Genomic DNA, 18,185 nt, shown 5'->3' with positions numbered 1-18,185 from the left:
CTCTTAAAGGGTGGATTTAGATAAAATAGAATATAAGACTCTCCTAGACACCAAGTCAAACAAACAAGACAAACAAAACAGTCATTTTCGCACAGTAGGTTTCAATTTGACCTCTAAATTTTAATTAAACATATTTGCAAACAACATATAATTGTGAGAGATCTCATGTAGGTGGGTGAGCATACAACCAGAAAATTAGAGTAACGACAATTTAACTATGAGAGGGCAAATATGATAACATGGATGTAAATTTTAGTATTAACTAATTTTAGAGTGAGCAATGATTAATAACATAATAACTTTTGCTTGATTTCCAAGTATAGCAAAAAATGTGATTACACATGCACATATATTAAAAATAGTAGTCGAATTAATTATTATGGTGGAAATTAATATTTTATAACAAAAGACTCAATTTGTTTAGGGCAGAAAATTATTTTAAGGACACCAAATTCTATTTATTTAAGGCAGAAAATTATTTTTTAAGAATAGCAAATAAATTTATTATTAAATACAACAAATTTTAGATAAGTGACAAATTTATTATTAATGCAGAAAATTATTTATTTAGAATATTGATGGATTTACAGATTGGTTATTAATGTGAAAAATATATAATTTAGGCATGAATCAATTACAATGAAAAAAATTAATTAATAGCAGATTTTAGATGTAAAAGCGGTTAATTATTATGCAGAAAAATATTAACTATTATTTTTTTAGATTTTTATAGGAAAATTAGTATGACAATTTTTTAGGAAGAAATACAAAATAATAATGTATGCAGAAAATTACTCTTTTTCATAGAGTTGAAAAATATTGATGGATTATATAGTTCTAAAACATGCTGAAAATTATTAAGGAGTGACTTTAATGCACATTCTTATTTAATTAAATTTTATATGTATGTTTTCTAAGTGAACATATTGAAACTTATTAATAAGATAAGAATTCATATTAACAAACAAGGGACAAATTGACAATTAAAGCTTTTGCTCCTTTTAACTAAGTTAGCATACTAGAGATTAGCTAATGATTCCTATGATTTTAGGCGATTGGAAAGTTAAAACAACACATATAGATGAAGCAAAAATATTTTAAACCTATCAGCATGCTTTCTAACACAAAAAAAATATTACAAATTTGCGTATAATCCCCCTCCCCTTAGATGATCCCCCAAATTCATTTTATATATATAAAGTTAAAGAGTTGTACAAACATTACAAGTAAAAATAAAGAACGAATAAACATATATATATAACAATAAAATGAACGAGGCTTCGTCCACAATTTTTTCTAGGCAAATCTTCAACATCTTGAACTCTAAGTGCAATACCTGGTAGAAGAGGTAATGTAACACATATATGATGAGGAAATAGTTGTAATATAAAATTCTCATAGTAACAAATTACTTTCATATGTGCATATATAAACAACATACATAAGAAATAAAAGGGACAAAGCATAGATGGAGACATATTACAACATATAGGGAGAAAGGATAAGAGAAATATCTTGGATGCTTCCTTTTGTTTCCAACAACAACAATGATAATTATGCAAAAACGAGATTTTAGAATAGTAAAGAAGGCTAACCAATTATGCAGAAAATTTTATCAGCAATGAAGTATTAAGTGAGGTTTCGATCCACTACAGCAACACAGCAAGAAAGAGTTCAAAGGATGATTCAAAGATTTACAAGAGTTCCAACTTTTTTAAGAATAGGAGAGTAATATTTAAAGTATTTAAAGAAAAGGCAAACTGGGAATGAGAGAGCAAAGTGTAATGAGAGAACTTGTTATTGAGAGTACTTGTGTTGAAAGTGAATGAGTGAATGAGTTAGTGAATTGAAAGAATGAGAAGAGGTCTCTTATATAGTAGAAGAGAGGGGAACAAAAATAGGAAAAGAAATAAATTAGAATAATTTATGAGCATAATATTCTTTTACCATAAATAAAGAAGAACCTAAACAATATTATTCTACCATATATAAACAAGTAAGAAATAGGTAAGTTTACAAATAAGGAAAGACAGATCAATTAAACTTATTCTTTTTTTAAGAGAGCCAAATCAGATTATTGAAAAAAAATATATATTACCAAACTTAAGCAAGAGTAAATTTAAAAGAGAGTAATAATATTTTCCTTAAATAAAAAAGAGCTAAAATCAAAAAAAAATTATTTTATTATCAAAAATACACAGGTAAAAGATAAAGTTAAAAAAATAATATTCTTTTACCTTAAATAAATAAAAGTCAAAATAAAATTATTTCAAAAATATTTTATACTAAATATAAAATAAATAAGAAATCAATGCAATTTTCTTAACTTAATTAAATATCACTTTTCTGAAAATACAACATATAAGAATATTAAACAATGCATTTATACTAGACGTACACCAAAGGTGAAAGATCTTCTTGGATTCACCAACATGTACTATTTTTTTTTAATTTTATATATGTTTTATAATAAAGTTATTTCTCGTACATTCTATTTGTTTTTGTTTTGTTTTTTTTGATATTATAATTTAGTTTTCATTGGGAAAAACAAAAGGGTAGAAACTAGGAAGCAGTGTGGATGGATAAGCAAAATCATGACCAAAAATTGAGAGACAATAAGAAGTGGCAAACAAGACTCATATGTGATATGTGGTAGCAAATATACCACTATATTGCAATCTTTTTTTTGTCTCAAAATTGAAACATTTTATTGAATTTTATTTTTATACATCGTAAATTATAGCATTAATAACACAATATTTTATTTAATTCTAATACACCCTATTATTTAGAATAATAAAACAAATTATCCATAAAAAATTTGTGTCACTATAACCAATCTCAACATTTTTAATTTTTATATTTTTAATATACCTTATTCAATATTATTTTTATATATCCTATCGAACAATCCAAAAAAAATAAAAGTAGCCTAAGAATAAATAATTAATTAATTTTGTAGTTTTATCACTTCTGGATAATTCATACATGTGCACGTTTGATGTGGACTAGTAGGTTGTTATTCATTGTCTCAATTTTTTTTAAAAAAAAAAGATTCCTTGTAGCCTACATGTATTATAATTTCATGGTAGATAAATGTAAAAAAAACTTTCTAATGTATTTTTCAACTGTAAATTTCATTTTAATATCATAGTAAAAGATTTACGTTTAAATTTATAATAAACATTAGTTAATTCGACTCTTGTATTTTAAATGAAGCCGAAAAATTGGAACAAACCAAAATATATAATGTTAGGCTAACAATAATTCCCTGTCCACTAGTCTCACATGTCAATTTAGCTATTATTTATTGGATTATCTTTTCTTTTTTCATTCAATGTTCGAAGTTCATATTAGAGTCCGACTAAATTTAAATTACGTATTACAGGACTTATTTGATGGTGACATTCCTAACATAATTTTCCTATATTCGAGACTTGAACCTGAAACCTTTAATTAAAAGTGAATCACTCTCACCATTCATGCTATTAAGAACACCAGTAAAAGATATTAGTTAAAAGATTCTTTCATGTGAAAGAGTTCCTTCTTCTGTCGAGATTTTGTTCCTTAGGGTGAGGAAATTCATATCCAGTTATAATTTATTGAAAGTGAAGCTTAATTTTGGTATCATCTTCAAGTATTTGATTGTCTTAATATTATTTTGCGTAAATCTATATTTTTTTAATTGCATATTGGAAAATAGCAGTATGATTTTATTTTTTTTGTTGTCTTGCATAATGATAGATGATTGCCTTGCCATTTTATTCATAATAATTTATTTTCTATTTATTTAGTTTGGGGCCAATAAAAATTGCATTAAACTGATAAGTACTCATTCATTTTCAATTAAAAAATTGATGGTTTAAGTTTCATATTTTGAGTTCGAATTTTTTTAAATATGCGTTTGTTTTTTTTAGAGATTGTTGTCGAGCGAAAAATTACAACAAAAAAAAATTATAAAAAAATTGGGGAAGCATTAAAAATTTGGCCTACTAAATTACATAAAAAAGTTTTAATTTACGAATTTGGCACCCAACATACCCATGTTTCAGGCTATAAAATTTATAGTTCATAACAATAAGATCTTCTATAAATCATTTTATACTACTCCCTTTTCAGGCTAAAAAATTTTCATTAGTTCTACATCAACTTCGTGTTGTATTGCCAATTATTATTTTTTGGTTTGGTTCTACCTCGATTTTGTTATTAGATTTGAATATTAATTGATTTTTGGGGTTTTCTATCGATATTTTGAAGGTAAAGATCTGAAAAAATATTGAAGCTTATTTGTGTATTTCTGATTTGTCTCGATTGGGTGATGTTGATTTTTATTTGAAACGTCTTAAAGGAGTTTGATGTAGAGTTTGGAGATGAATTGAAACAGATTTGAGCTAAATTTCTAATTAAAAATTTGAGGTTTAAGATGACTTCGTATATATATTTCGTTGTATGTATCTCATGTATATTCTAATGTATACCAGTATAGAGGAGCGGCTAAAATGGGCTTATCTCATGGGGCCGACCTAATTCAATCTGATACTGAAAAAGGATTGAGATGAAATTTTCAAGCCTATTTAAAATAAGGGTTTATAAGCTTAACTCATATAAGTCATTGTCCTTGATCGGGGTCGACCCACGAGCCTAAACTATTTATTTAAGGGTAATTTATAGAAAACTCAGTAGTGTATGAGGTAATTACTTAGGTGCACACTATGATCTTATCAAATTTTGGTGCATCCACATACATGGACTCAAAATTCGGTTTAATTTGTTTTAGATATACTATCCAAGTGAATTCACATGTATCTAGACATAGACAAATCTCACGCGCTCGCCTTTCTCCAGTTTCACTCGTCACTCTCTTGTCTCACACGTGTATCTGGCATACAAAACTGAAACTCTAATGTTGTTAAATCTGCAATGAATATTTATCATGTTCAATATAAATGTTCTTGATACATAAATACTACATAATGTATCATTTATATGTATCAAGTTATATAATGTATCTTAAATCTTAATACATAAATCACAATGTTTTATAACTGGAATACTGTGTATCAAATCCAATAATAAGTATATTATATATGTCAATGTCAATCTTTTACTACTAGATACACATATCTAAACTTATTCAACTAGAAGGCTATATCTTTATACACGTTACCTAATAAATACACTTGATACATAAATCCTAATGTTTTATAGTTAAATCACTGTGCAACAAATTAATTAATTAATATTTACATGATACATAACATATATCAAATTCAATAGGTTTCGACTTTATATCACGTATCATATGCATATCAACCGATCATCACTGTGTTATGTGTCATACACACAATAAATATGTTATTTGCAAGCGTAATTTATGAGATTTTAATTAGATTTCTTTTTTTTTCTCTTTTTAGTGTAATAGTTTGATACATAATTTATCAACATTAGTGTATTCAGATAGTGAGTTATGCATTAGAGATAAGATGTAATTTACTCCGCTTACCCTATGAATTTTATTTAAGTTATACTTATATTTTGATATGTTGCCATTAAATAATTTTGAGGCCTTATTTTTTAAGGGCCCAAGCCATTGTTTCATTAATTGTATAGAGTGACAAATAATAATATAAAATAAATATAGTAGCTACCTTTTGATTTATTTGTGTTCCATAGTTTGTTAGTCCCTCTCTCCCTCATATTTTCGTTCGCCACTCTCCCTCTCTCGCTCGCTTTCTTCGCTCGCCTCTCTCGCTTTATACAATTGTGTTTCTAATTGTATAAAGCGAGAGAAAATTATATATACACATGCGAATATATATCACCGTCTTATACACTTATAGTTATACAATTAACGTACTTCCTTGCCCAAGTCTCTTTTATCTTTCTCTCTTTCTCGTTTTATACAAATTCAAATTGTATATAATTTCTCTCTTTCACGTTTTATACAATTCGATTCAATTGTATATTCCTTGCCCAAGTCTCTTTTGCCTTTCTCCCTTCTCATTTTATACAATTCGATTCAATTGTATATTCTCTGCCCAAGTCTCATTTGTCTTTCTCCCTTTCTCATTTTATACAAATTCAAATTATATATAATCGTCCTATACACTTATAATTATACAATTCATTTTACATACTTCGTTTTATACATTTCTCTGCACAAATCTCTTCTCATTCTCGTTTTATACAATTCGCTTCAATTGTATATGTATAGCGAATCATACATATATATGTTTGCTATGGAGCGCAATTGTGCAAACTTTGCTACAACATACAAATATAAATTTTATATTTGCTATATGTGAAAGTTGTCCTTGCTTCATTTGCTTTAGGATTGAGCCACCTCTACTAGTATATTTCACAATGTTAAATGTATTATGTATTATTTATATGTGTCCATGAAAATTTTATGTGTTATACCTCATATAGATCCTAACATATGCATAACATAGCAGCGTCACTTTATCACTAAACAAGCAAACAATAACAATGTTTAATGCGTCATAGTAAAACAAGTCTCATTAGGTGACAATATGTGTATCTAATTATATTTACTAGGTTTATGAGTATTTAATCCAATAAAAAGAAAGTAATTATTGCCCTTATTTATTTTATTGAAAATTTATGGAGCAAATTACTTTTACATATTCAAATTTGTCCCGTTCAATCAAAGTTCTGTAATATTTATATATAAAAAAAATTATCATTTAAAGTTAAATTTTTGCTAAGCTCGATATAAGTTTTGTAAAATTAAGTTATGCAACATAAATCATGTAGTATTTTTAGAATTTTGTTGTAGTGTTTGGTGATTGAAGTTGTGCTTTTGAGAACTTATGTATGTCTTTTCGGTATAAATTGTGTAACATTTATAGTCTTTTACCTTATTTGATTGAATATTTACTTTGTTGGATACATGTTTCCTGGAAATTAAATTATGTGATATACTTAAGTTTTTAATACTTTTGGGGCATATATATATATATTTCTTTTTATTTTGAGTTAAATTATGTGTCTGTGTTTTCTGAATTTTGATGTGTTTTTGACCATTTTTGTGTTGAATTTTGAAAGTTATTCTAGTAAAAACATATGTTTTAAAGTTCTTTAGAAACTGACGACCGACATGACTTATGAAATATTATGATACAAAAATATAAGCTTATGTTCTATAAAAAAATGTTTATTATTTCGTGTATCATATGTATCTTTGTCCATTTTTTTTTTCACTTAAAAGTGTTGAAAAGCAAATTGAAGAAACATTGGACTTGTAACTATCCAAGCCTCATTGTTGGGGTATCGTTCGATTCAATTTAACGTTTGGACCTCAAAATCCAGTCCCCGGTAAGTTTGTCCCCCTTAACACTAATTAAAAAAAAAAAAGTTTTTACGATTGATAAACGAACTCACCTTTATACGAATTAAATATTTTTTCTTTATTTTGATGTGAAATATTCGTGGATAAGTTTTAAAGTGAACCCTTTTTTCAAGTTTTATTATTAATAATTCATGAGTTACGATATTTTTCTTAAGAGCTCAACATCTTCAGTAAGACTTGTCCTACTGTAGAAGTCGTCATGACTAGTACAATAATTCACCATCCCTTATTGGTTCAACATCATTGCTAAGGAGTAGAAATAACACCAACTAGCCTTTATGATCCTAATTATACTTTAAACTTTAGTTATTTAAAACTATTTAAAGTTTAGCCAAATTTGAAACACTTCAAACCTCCCTTCCTCCTCATTCTTTTTCTTAAAAGGTTAGAAGGTTTAAATTACCTAAGTCTTTTAGTTTGGACTATTAAATCAAAACTTAAGACCTTTAGGGTGTGTTTGGTACGAAGGAAAATGTTTTCCTAGAAAATGTTTTTTCTGAAAAACATGTAGATTTTAGATTTATTTTCTCATGTTTGCTGGGTGAGTAGAAAATATTCTTCGGAAATGATTTTTAATGTTTGATTTATGAATGAAAAAATATTTTTGAGGAACATCTTTTATTTTTATTAGAATAGAAAATAATTTATGAATTTGAAATTTTTTTGTAAAACAATTTTTTTGGGGTGGGGTGGTGGGGGTGGGGGGTAGTGGGTTGAGAGGCAGGGGAGGGGGTAGGAGTGATTTTTTTTTTTTTGAAGTTGATAGTATTTTTAAAAAACAAAATTAATTTTTTGAGAGTTTGAGGTTGGGGTTGGGAGGGCTGGTAGGGGTGGATAGGGGGTCTGGCCAGGGGGAGGTAGGAGTTTAAAAATAAAAATTTGAAGTTGAAAAAATTATTAAAAAGCAAAATTAATTTTTTGGGGAGGGTGGGGGGTCAGGAATCGGGTGAAAAATAAAATTTTGAAATTGAAAATATTTTTATTTTTTTAAAAATGATGTTTTTCCAAAAAAAAAATGTAATTTGAAATTGAAGGAGAGATTTGGAAAATGTTTTCCTTAATTTTTTAAGGAAAGTCATTTTCCTTAATTTTAAGGAAAATGAGTTGATTTGGAAAACATTTTCTAAAACTTTTACCCCAAACAAACATGAGAAAATTGGGCATCGATAAAGCCTATTTCATACTAGAAAATTTAAAATTTAATTATAAAGATTCTTTAACTAGAACTCCTAAAAATGCCTACTTTTGCACTTCAACTCCCATAAAATTTGCCCTATCATCATACTAGAAGGGATACAAAGTATTCCTATTAATTAAACCATACAAACCCAAGTGTAAGTAGTGTTCACTCAAATCCAAATCTTTGAGGTCTCAGAAATTTATTTATTCTGATTTAACTAAAAAAAATATGAAAAAATTATTGAAATACACATCTTATGTTTTTCTTATTTCTGATATTTCATTCTATTTTTAAAAATCACCTGTTTCTTTAATATATTCGAACTATATATTAATGAATCCAAATAAGTATTTAATGTATCAAAACTATATATTGTGTATCCAGTTTATTTTATAATATATTCGATCTAGTTTTTAAGAGTTATATATTATGTATCCGGTTCATGTTATAATGTATCTGAGATAATTTTTAATGTATCCAATTTGTGTCAGGTTTTAAGAAAAATTATGAGCATAAGCAAACATATACTAGTTAATTACTCAACATAACTATATTTTGTTTTAGTTACAATTCACGACCTACTTTTAGCTATACTTACGAGGCTCAACTTTTTTGTTTTGTATAATTCGAAATTTGTATCATATAATTTGCATAACTTTTATATAGTTCAAAATTTGTATGATATAATTCGTATAACTATTTACACTTCTGATGTTTATAAATTTTTTATTTTGAGTTTATACCAAAATAACTGAATTATACAATTGTATTCACGAATTCTATAAACCTGCGAATTACAAACGAGACAACATAATAACTGTAGCTACAACTCGTAATTATGCAAACTATAACTATGGAGCATAATTAAGTTTATTATAGTGGCTATTTGTGAAAGTTTCCGTTCTTTTTAAGAGATCAAAGTAATTGCAAATTAAAAAAAAGATAAACTGTAATTTCATATTAAAACTATGTAATTTCTAAAATTTATCTAAATATCTCAATCGTAAAAATAAAAAATATCGTCGCGACTTGTAATAATCATGTATCGCTTAGTCCTTTGAAAATAAAAACAAAAACCATATTACACGTGTATGGATCAGATTCACAGTCACCACAGTAGATCTAAACGTGTCTAGATGTATTTGGATCCATAGAAATTGAAGTCAAACACGTGAGAGTTACTGCCTTGCTCGTTCTATCACTAAAAACACAAGGTGCCTTCACTGAATCAATTATTGCGAATTTCTCCTCCTCTCTCTCTTTCTTCTCTTCCTGCTGCCATTTCTCACTTCTCTGTGAGATTTTTTCGATCTTTGGATTCAGATTATTAACATCACTCTACCACAATGCCGTCGATTGTCGGAGGTCCGATGACTACCTTTGAGGATTCCGAGAAGGAAAGCGAGTATGGATACGTCAGAAAGGTAAAATTGATTCTCCTTTAGATCTGTACCTATGTTCTCCTTTAGATCGATGAAGTCGTATGCTTAGATCCTTTTGTTTATTAGTGAACTTTGGATTAGTATGCTATTGACTTTGAGATCTACTTTATTCTCGTTGATTGAATCGAATTGAATTATATTTGGATCGGTTCACTTTACTTACCTGGATGATTCATTCAGCCTTAATTTTCTAATTGTGTTCTGGTACGAGAGTGTTAGTTTGGTCGCATACTCGCATCTGTTTTTCTATAAAATTCGTATGGAGTTGAAGCTTAAGGAGTGGATCAGGGGTCAAACATCTAGCAGTTGATCATTTTTCAACTTTGATTAGTGCTGTTCTCATTTATGAGTTATTAGGAAATTTGCTTTTGCTTTTGCCTGTGTTTGTATACAGATACTTGGTTTCTTCACTGCTTGCTACTACTTTTCTGTTAAATTATAGTTTATATTATTAAGTTTTTTTTTTTTTTTGGTATATATAATGTAGATGATTATACTGATTAAATTCTTTGATTGCCGATGTCTTTGGTGGTTTTATTCTGTTCATTATATAGTATCTGTTCGTTGCATCATGACTTAGTCTTCCATCTGCTGTGAAAATGCGTATTGGTAGATCTTATGTGGTTGTCATTGTGTCTTCTTTAATAGGTGTCTGGACCAGTGGTTGTTGCTGATGGAATGGGAGGAGCTGCCATGTATGAACTAGTCCGTGTCGGACATGACAACCTCATTGGTGAAATTATTAGGCTGGAAGGAGATTCCGCTACAATTCAGGGTATATTGTTCGTGAATTTCGTTGTTCCTGCTAATAACAACTGTCCCTACAATATCTTATCTTCCCCCCCTCCTTTTTTCATGCTTTTGCCTGTTCTTAAGTTTTTACGGAAGGGGAATATGCCACATGATTGATACTAAATGCAAAATTTGTTTGTTAAATTACCTTTCTTGCAGTTTATGAAGAAACAGCTGGTCTGATGGTGAATGACCCCGTGTTACGTACACACAAGGTCAAAAGAGATTTCTTCTTTTGAACTTCGGTTGTTTTCTTTTAACTGTAAGTTAAAATTTTTAATGTTGCAATATTTGATGTTTTGTTCAAATAATAGCCCCTGTCAGTAGAGCTGGGACCTGGAATTTTGGGGAACATCTTCGATGGTATTCAGGTAATGATTTGACAATGTCCTTTACATTTTAAAAATGAATTCTTTATTCAAGTATTGTGAAATCAGAGCCATGGCATCAACATGATGTTTGTATGTTTTCTCCCTCAATAATGCAGAGGCCTCTGAAGACAATTGCAAAAAGGTCTGGTGATGTCTACATCCCTCGTGGTGTGTCTGTTCCAGCCCTGGACAAGGATATACTATGGGAATTTCAGCCTAAGAAAATAGGTATTTTTGTAGCCTTTGAAATGACATTTTGGACTTTGAAATAATTACTGTACTTTTCAAAAGAAAAAGAAATTTTTTCTTATTATCATATCGTGGTGCCAGGTGAGGGAGATCTCTTAACAGGTGGAGACTTGTATGCTGTAAGTTTGGATGAACTTCATTTGTTTTAAGTAAATTTGTGAAGCTTTTCCCGAGTCATATTCCAGTATCTTTATCCATGTTTCGCTGTATATCTGAGTATATTCGTGAATTTTCTTTTGGTAGACCGTCTTTGAAAACAGTTTGATGGAACATCGTGTTGCTCTTCCTCCTGATGCCATGGGAAAGATCACCTACATTGCTCCAGCTGGTCAATACTCTTTGAATGTATGTCAACAAGCTCTAAATAACTATTGGTGCTACTATTCTTGCTGTCTCATTAAGCTTCTACTTTAGATCCACACTATTATTTTTACCTTTTGTAGTGTGCAGTGATCTGAAGTAATTTTTTATAAACTATGTTTTGACTGTCTTTGAGCTGCTTCAACTTGAATAATTTAGATGGCAATTAAGCACCTCCCTGGGTGTGTGAGACTATGCCACCAATTGGTCTGTATTTATTGTTTGGAAAGGGAAAGGATATCTACTTATTATTCTCAAAAAAGGAGGAGGATATCTACTCCATTTCCTGAACAGCAAACTTACGTCCTAGATTGCACTTTTAGTAGCTCCAGTAGTAATGCCTTTTATTTCATCTGGACCCATTTTAAAACTTGGTCGCAAGTGTACGATTTGCTCAATTTACTATTTATGTTATACATCTTTTAGTGTTTAAAACTTGTGTCTGTAGTTTAAGATGTTTATTTCTTTGTTGAAAAGGAAGTTTCATTATTTATCAGAGAAAACTTGCCATGGACCCATCTTTTTCTAAATCAGAGGAGATCAAATAATGATTGTATAAGATATAGCAAGCAATGCAATGAGTATTATATCTGGAGACTTCATTTTTTTCTCTTCCCTCTATGCTTGCAGGATACTGTTCTTGAGCTCGAGTTTCAAGGAGTCAAAAAGCAAGTGACTATGCTTCAGGTCAATAACTTCTACTAACATGGAGTTCCATATATTTCTTTTGCTTTGTTCTTATCACGGTTTCAGTAGTGGATACTGACGTTAACTTGCTCACATCTCTGTAGACTTGGCCTGTACGTTCTCCTAGACCTGTAGCATCAAAGTTAGCTGCTGATACTCCTCTTCTTACCGGACAGGTAAATCATGCTTAGATATTAGGCCTCTTTTGGGGTTTCATGTGAGAATTTTAGACATATGTGCTTAATTTGCTCTATTTCGTGACAGCGTGTTCTCGATGCCCTGTTTCCCTCAGTGCTTGGTGGAACTTGTGCCATACCTGGTGCATTTGGCTGTGGTAAGACTGTCATTAGTCAAGCTCTTTCCAAGGCAAGTCTCATATTTATTAACATTGGATTACCTTATTAGTTATAGTTTCCCAAAATTAAAAATGATCCTCAGGAAGCTTATTAAGGTTATTGTTTCGTTTTAATAATGAATGCAGTACTCTAATTCGGATACTGTCGTGTATGTTGGTTGTGGGGAACGAGGGAATGAAATGGCAGAGGTACACAGTTTTTCCACTCTATTTGTGAGCACTTCTAATTATTATGTTGAGTCTCATTGCAGAAGATAATTCTTTGTAGGTACTTATGGATTTCCCTCAATTGACAATGACATTGCCTGATGGGCGTGAAGAGTCTGTCATGAAACGTACTACACTAGTCGCTAATACTTCAAACATGCCTGTGGCTGCTCGTGAGGCCTCAATCTATACAGGTTGGTACTTTCTTCACTCTCTAATATTCTTACTATGTCAACATTCCTAGGAGATGTCCTTGTTTATGTCATTTGATCTTATCTCAGTCATGTAATTTTCCTGTAGTATGGTAGATGCTTGTTGAGGGTGATTGACAAGAGATGCGTGCTGTAAAATTTCTTTCCTCTCTTGATAAAATAAGAATGAAAAATGACCCCTAGAATAAGTATAATTGCTTAGCTTTAAAAATCTAGCTAACATAAGTCTATTTCCTCTTTGCTCCAGCACCTGTTTATTTTTACCAAGTAAAAGGGTGTTTTGCTTTTTGTTCTTTGTATGTTCATGTTCACATGGATGCTTTCTGCTGAGTGCTTCTTCCTATGCTTCCGAAATAAATGTCATCTTATTTTCCAATGATGCTTTTTCGTCTCTAAAAATAGCCAGCGCTTCTTGATAGGCTTAAGGCAGTTCTTCAGCTTTTGTCATTATGGTTTTCAGGTATTACTATAGCAGAATACTTCAGAGACATGGGATACAATGTCAGTATGATGGCAGATTCGACCTCTCGCTGGGCCGAAGCTTTACGTGAAATCTCAGGTCGATTGGTGAGTAGATCATTCTTTCTATTGCAACAAGTTGAATAACCTCTTCATTCTTTTAGTTGCAACAGCTAAAATATTCTCCTGTTTATGGCAACTGATACTTTAAGGTTCTTTTATCATTTTTTGGGCATTGTCAGTACCTGGTTCAATATACTGTCCATCCCTTGCATAGACAAACATTTTAAACTAAAATCTGTGAAAAATTCAAATCTCAGCATATATGCCTTTTGACATGTGATCTGCTGCCCTGACAAGAGTCTATTTCAACCAATGTGTCAACTCGTGGGAATCTCTTCGATAGTGTAAAATCTTCATAGAATAGAATTGTTTCACGTTACTACTTTTCAATTGTGGAGATACGCCGTTTCCATAGTTTCTTAATACATGTTGACTTCCATGCACCTTTCAGGCAGAAATGCCTGCAGACAGTGGATATCCTGCTTATTTGGCAGCACGTTTGGCATCTTTCTATGAGCGTGCTGGTAAAGTTAAGTGTCTTGGTGGACCAGAGAGAACTGGTAGTGTGACAATTGTTGGTGCCGTTTCTCCTCCAGGAGGAGATTTTTCAGATCCTGTAACATCTGCAACCCTTGGTATTGTTCAGGTAAGTAAAACACAATCTTCATTAGTGGTTTTTGTGGTTCCAGCCACTGCCAGCTTTCTCTAAAATTATTCTTTTGCAGGTCTTCTGGGGTCTGGATAAGAAATTGGCTCAGAGGAAACACTTTCCCTCTGTAAATTGGCTTATTTCCTATTCAAAATACTCAGGGGTATGCATTTTATGCTCAGTTATATGCTTATTTTGCGAATTTGAAGATTATTTTTCGTCTTTTCCTGTTTCTGCTCATTGGCCAAAAAAGGCTTCTCATTGACTTGACATTTTTTTTGTATTCAGGCACTCGAGTCCTTTTATGAGAAGTTTGATCCTGATTTTATTAACATAAGGACAAAAGCCCGTGAGGTGCTGCAGAGGGAGGATGACCTAAATGAAATTGTTCAAGTATGTGCTATTTTACCTTTTTTCTGGAGTTTTATGTGATAAAGTCACCATATTTAATTCACCTAGGAGAAGGGGATCGAGGTTGGGTTGATGTAGCTCTAACTTTAGGCTTATTTTGTTTAAGGAGCCCTTTTCACTTGTATTTGGTCTGATGATTATTGATATGGACATAGAAATATCCTTGTTCAAAGGCTATTTGCTAACCTTTGTGCTCTTGGTCTTCCTTGTTAATATTCCTTGAAGGCCAGACTTAGAAGTCATGTTGCAAGGAGGGTACTGAGAGGGATTGTGTTGTGCAGAAAAGAATTTTGGTTATAGCTGGGTGAACCTTGGTCCCTGAGTTTATGTCAAAGTTCCTCTAAATTCCTAGCTTATTGACCTTTGCAATTATTGGGGAAAGAACCCGAACATTCAATTCAAAATAGTAAGGCAATGGGTAGAGTGCCAATACATTATAAACTTATTTGGAGACCCTTACACAAATGATGACAAGCAAGTGTACATCTCTCATGTGTAGCCTGCTTCTTAGGTTTACATATGGACAAAACATTTCATCTTTTTTTTTTTTAATCTTTGAGAAGATAAAGATAGAGAGAAAGATCAGGCTCAACAAGCTTTAGAGTGGGCCTGGATATGAAAAGAGAGAGTAGGTTCAACATGCTAAGGAGTGAGCCTAGAGTGAAATTTGTGGTTCGATGGGCTTATTTGAGAGCGAGGAAGCCCAGAGCAGCGCTATGTGCTTTATGTATTAAGATAGAACCAAAACAATAGAACATGATGAAAGTGGAAGTTGTTTTTATAAGGTAAAAGTCTTGTATAGAAGAGTCAACATAAAGAATATGCTGGTATGGACAACTGTGTACATCATATCGCAGATTGTGAAGAGAGCTTATAAAATCAACTATGTTTTCTGCTTCATCACTCTCATCTCATGTACATTTGCATCTTTCCCCAAAAAGAAAGCGAAGAAATATTATTAAACTTAACACTAGATACATTTTCCTTTTTCTTTTTTGAGTTTCTCCTTTCTATATAATCCACCAAATGCGAAGAAGTATTGGGGAAGTGATTAGACAGGACATGACACTTGTAGGCTGTAGCTTACTGAGGATATGACCCTAGATAGGAATATATAGGTCGAGGATCAGGGTAGAAGGTTTGATTCTTCCACAACTAAATTAGTTCTATACAAGAAGATTAAAAGGGAAGAAAACAAATCATAAAAGAGTATTGAATCTGAAACTAGAGATTTGAGATAGTCAGGCTCAGATTAGATGGTGCTTGTCCGACCATTCTATTGTGATTGTTCAGTGTTCTAGGAAGAAATGGTGGGCAAAAGAATCCTAGTGAATATCGAATGGTATTAGTATATTGTACCGAATACCGTATTCAGAAATTTTACTCCTGAATACCGTATTAAAACCAAATTACCACAATTCTTTGTCCGGGTTGGCAATTTGTTTTGGTGATGTATGCCCAGCTGTTGCTTCAATATATTTCATTTCCTACTTGATTTTACAATGCTTTACTTGAGCTAAGGGTGTATCGGAAACAACCTCTTTACCTTCACAAGGTAGGGGTAAAGTTGTGCAAACACTACCCTCCCCAAACCCCACTTGTGGGATTGTACTGGGTATGTTGTATATAATCCACCAAATAGCCTCTGGAATTGCATCCGAGAGTCTTTGAGTGAACATCCCTTAGACCCCTTTTTGACCAACCTTGTAGAAGCTCCCCTGTGTCTCTTGGCATAGTCAACTTTAGACCCAAAATATTTAAAAACATGTCCCACAATTCTTTAGTAATCTTGCAATGCATAAAAAGATGGTTTGCATCTTCTCACTTCTCTTCACCGAGAGGGAATACGTATGCTAAATTGGATCTTGTCTTCTGCAGCTTGTCGGAAAGGATGCTCTGGCTGAAACAGATAAGATTACCTTGGAAACTGCAAAACTTTTAAGGGAGGACTACCTTGCACAAAATGCTTTTACGCCGTAAGTTATATAAATCAATGGTGATGCCTTTTTCTGGAACGAATTGGGATTGTCATGGGCTCACTTTTTTTTTGGTCTTGTGACAGATATGATAAGTTCTGCCCTTTCTACAAATCTGTTTGGATGTTGCGCAACATCATCCACTTCTATAACTTGGCCAACCAGGTAAGATAGTTTAGCTTTCACTACATTAATATCTTCCTTCTGTATTTCCTTCAGACTGCATTCTTCTCATTCCTATAGATAGCGGCATGTACTGATGACGAGTGTTATTTTAATGCTCTTACCTTTCCTTTTATCACATTTAGTTAGATTCTATGTAGCTTTTGATTCAATTGTCACTAGAGACCAGTAAGTAGAGAAAATTGAATCTTGGGATTCCCTTGTAACATTTTATGTTATAATCTTTTGCACAGGCCGTTGAGCGAGGAGCTGGTATGGATGGACAAAAAATCACTTACACTCTCATTAAGCACCGTCTAGGAGATTTGTTCTACCGTTTGGTGTAAGTTACTGCCTAAACATGGACTTTGTTCTACGATATCATGTTGCTTTGTCTAGCAAATATGTCCCTAATGCTGCAACCTTTAAAAAAATAAAAAAAGATGTCCATACGCTGCCAGTTTAATGCACCCCTTGCCCATTTTTCCTGCTTTTTACACCTCCATTTCTCACAGGTCCCAAAAGTTTGAGGATCCAGCTGAAGGAGAGGATGTTCTGGTGGGCAAGTTTCAGAAGCTTCATGATGATTTGGTTGCTGGTTTCCGCAACCTTGAGGATGAGACTCGATAATCGCGATTTGCTGAAATGTGCAGTTTTGTAGGGATCGACCAAATTCTCGAGAAGCAAATAATTCCGTGGTCTTCTACAATGTAAGAACACATCAAATCAGTTGTGTGCAGTTTTCCACAATGGTCGTCTGGATCCATGAAAATTAAAATGGAAAAAAAAAGAATTGTGTGTTTCCTCAGTAGTCTTTTGTATGGTTGCTGTATCTCTTTTTTATCCAATAGCATGGCGCATGACCGGGTCATTTAGGTAATGTTATCTTTAGTTTTGAGTTTATCATGAGATTTGAAGAATAAAGCTGCGATTGTGAATTTATACCTAAGCTATATTACTTGGGTACAATGTTTGTTTGTTCTTTAATTTATTGAACCGATGTGCAATAATTAATAATAAGGTTTTGAGGGTGCACCTCTCATGATATGCCATCTCCATTTTTTCTTCATTTTCCAGTCCCCTGTTAGTTATTTCCACATCTCAACTTAAACAAATTGAAAGCGCACAATTACGATAATTTCAAATTCTATTTGGTGTTAGATCTCCAACCAACGTTCATCAAAGTTTAGTATTATTGGGTGTAAATGTACCGGTTAGGATGTGGGAGCATGGCCGTA

At 31.8% G+C, this 18,185-nt stretch overlaps 1 protein-coding gene and 1 long non-coding RNA gene across 2 annotated transcripts; one reads left to right on the top strand and one right to left on the bottom strand.

Moving 5' to 3' along the window:
* Positions 1–1,169: 1,169 nt before the first annotated feature.
* On the bottom strand, positions 1,170–1,834 carry LOC112940482 (uncharacterized). The gene is made up of 2 exons (XR_003244724.2): positions 1,596–1,834; positions 1,170–1,336 (listed from the first exon to the last, which is right to left on the bottom strand). It is a non-coding gene; the product is annotated as an uncharacterized lncRNA (long non-coding RNA).
* A 7,920-nt stretch (positions 1,835–9,754) lies between these two features.
* LOC543861 (vacuolar H+-ATPase A1 subunit isoform) lies at positions 9,755–17,989 on the top strand. The gene is made up of 20 exons (NM_001247352.2): positions 9,755–9,976; positions 10,643–10,769; positions 10,946–11,001; positions 11,101–11,157; positions 11,274–11,385; positions 11,488–11,525; positions 11,650–11,751; positions 12,397–12,453; positions 12,558–12,629; positions 12,718–12,819; positions 12,935–12,997; positions 13,077–13,209; positions 13,688–13,794; positions 14,201–14,395; positions 14,475–14,561; positions 14,687–14,791; positions 16,688–16,785; positions 16,872–16,950; positions 17,202–17,290; positions 17,463–17,989. The coding sequence occupies exons 1-20, from the start codon at positions 9,899–9,901 to the stop codon at positions 17,575–17,577; spliced, it is 1,872 nt and encodes a 623-aa protein (NP_001234281.2). The 5' UTR covers positions 9,755–9,898; the 3' UTR covers positions 17,578–17,989.
* The last annotated feature ends 196 nt before the right edge of the window (positions 17,990–18,185 follow it).

Source organism: Solanum lycopersicum, chromosome 12, assembly GCF_036512215.1.
Source record: "Solanum lycopersicum chromosome 12, SLM_r2.1".
In the NCBI taxonomy this organism is placed as follows: domain Eukaryota; kingdom Viridiplantae; phylum Streptophyta; class Magnoliopsida; order Solanales; family Solanaceae; genus Solanum; species Solanum lycopersicum.
Note: the sequence above shows the minus strand (reverse complement) of the source record. Positions and strands in the feature narration are given on the sequence as shown.

Bases quoted from the DNA above. Each gene is read 5' to 3' on its own strand.
- LOC543861 (NM_001247352.2), top strand. From the start codon at position 9,899: ATGCCGTCGATTGTCGGAGGTCCGATGACTACCTTTGAGGATTCCGAG. The intron at 10,770-10,945 runs GTATATTGTTCG...CCTTTCTTGCAG, and splicing joins AGATTCCGCTACAATTCAGG to TTTATGAAGAAACAGCTGGT. The intron at 11,386-11,487 runs GTATTTTTGTAG...TCGTGGTGCCAG, and splicing joins ATTTCAGCCTAAGAAAATAG to GTGAGGGAGATCTCTTAACA.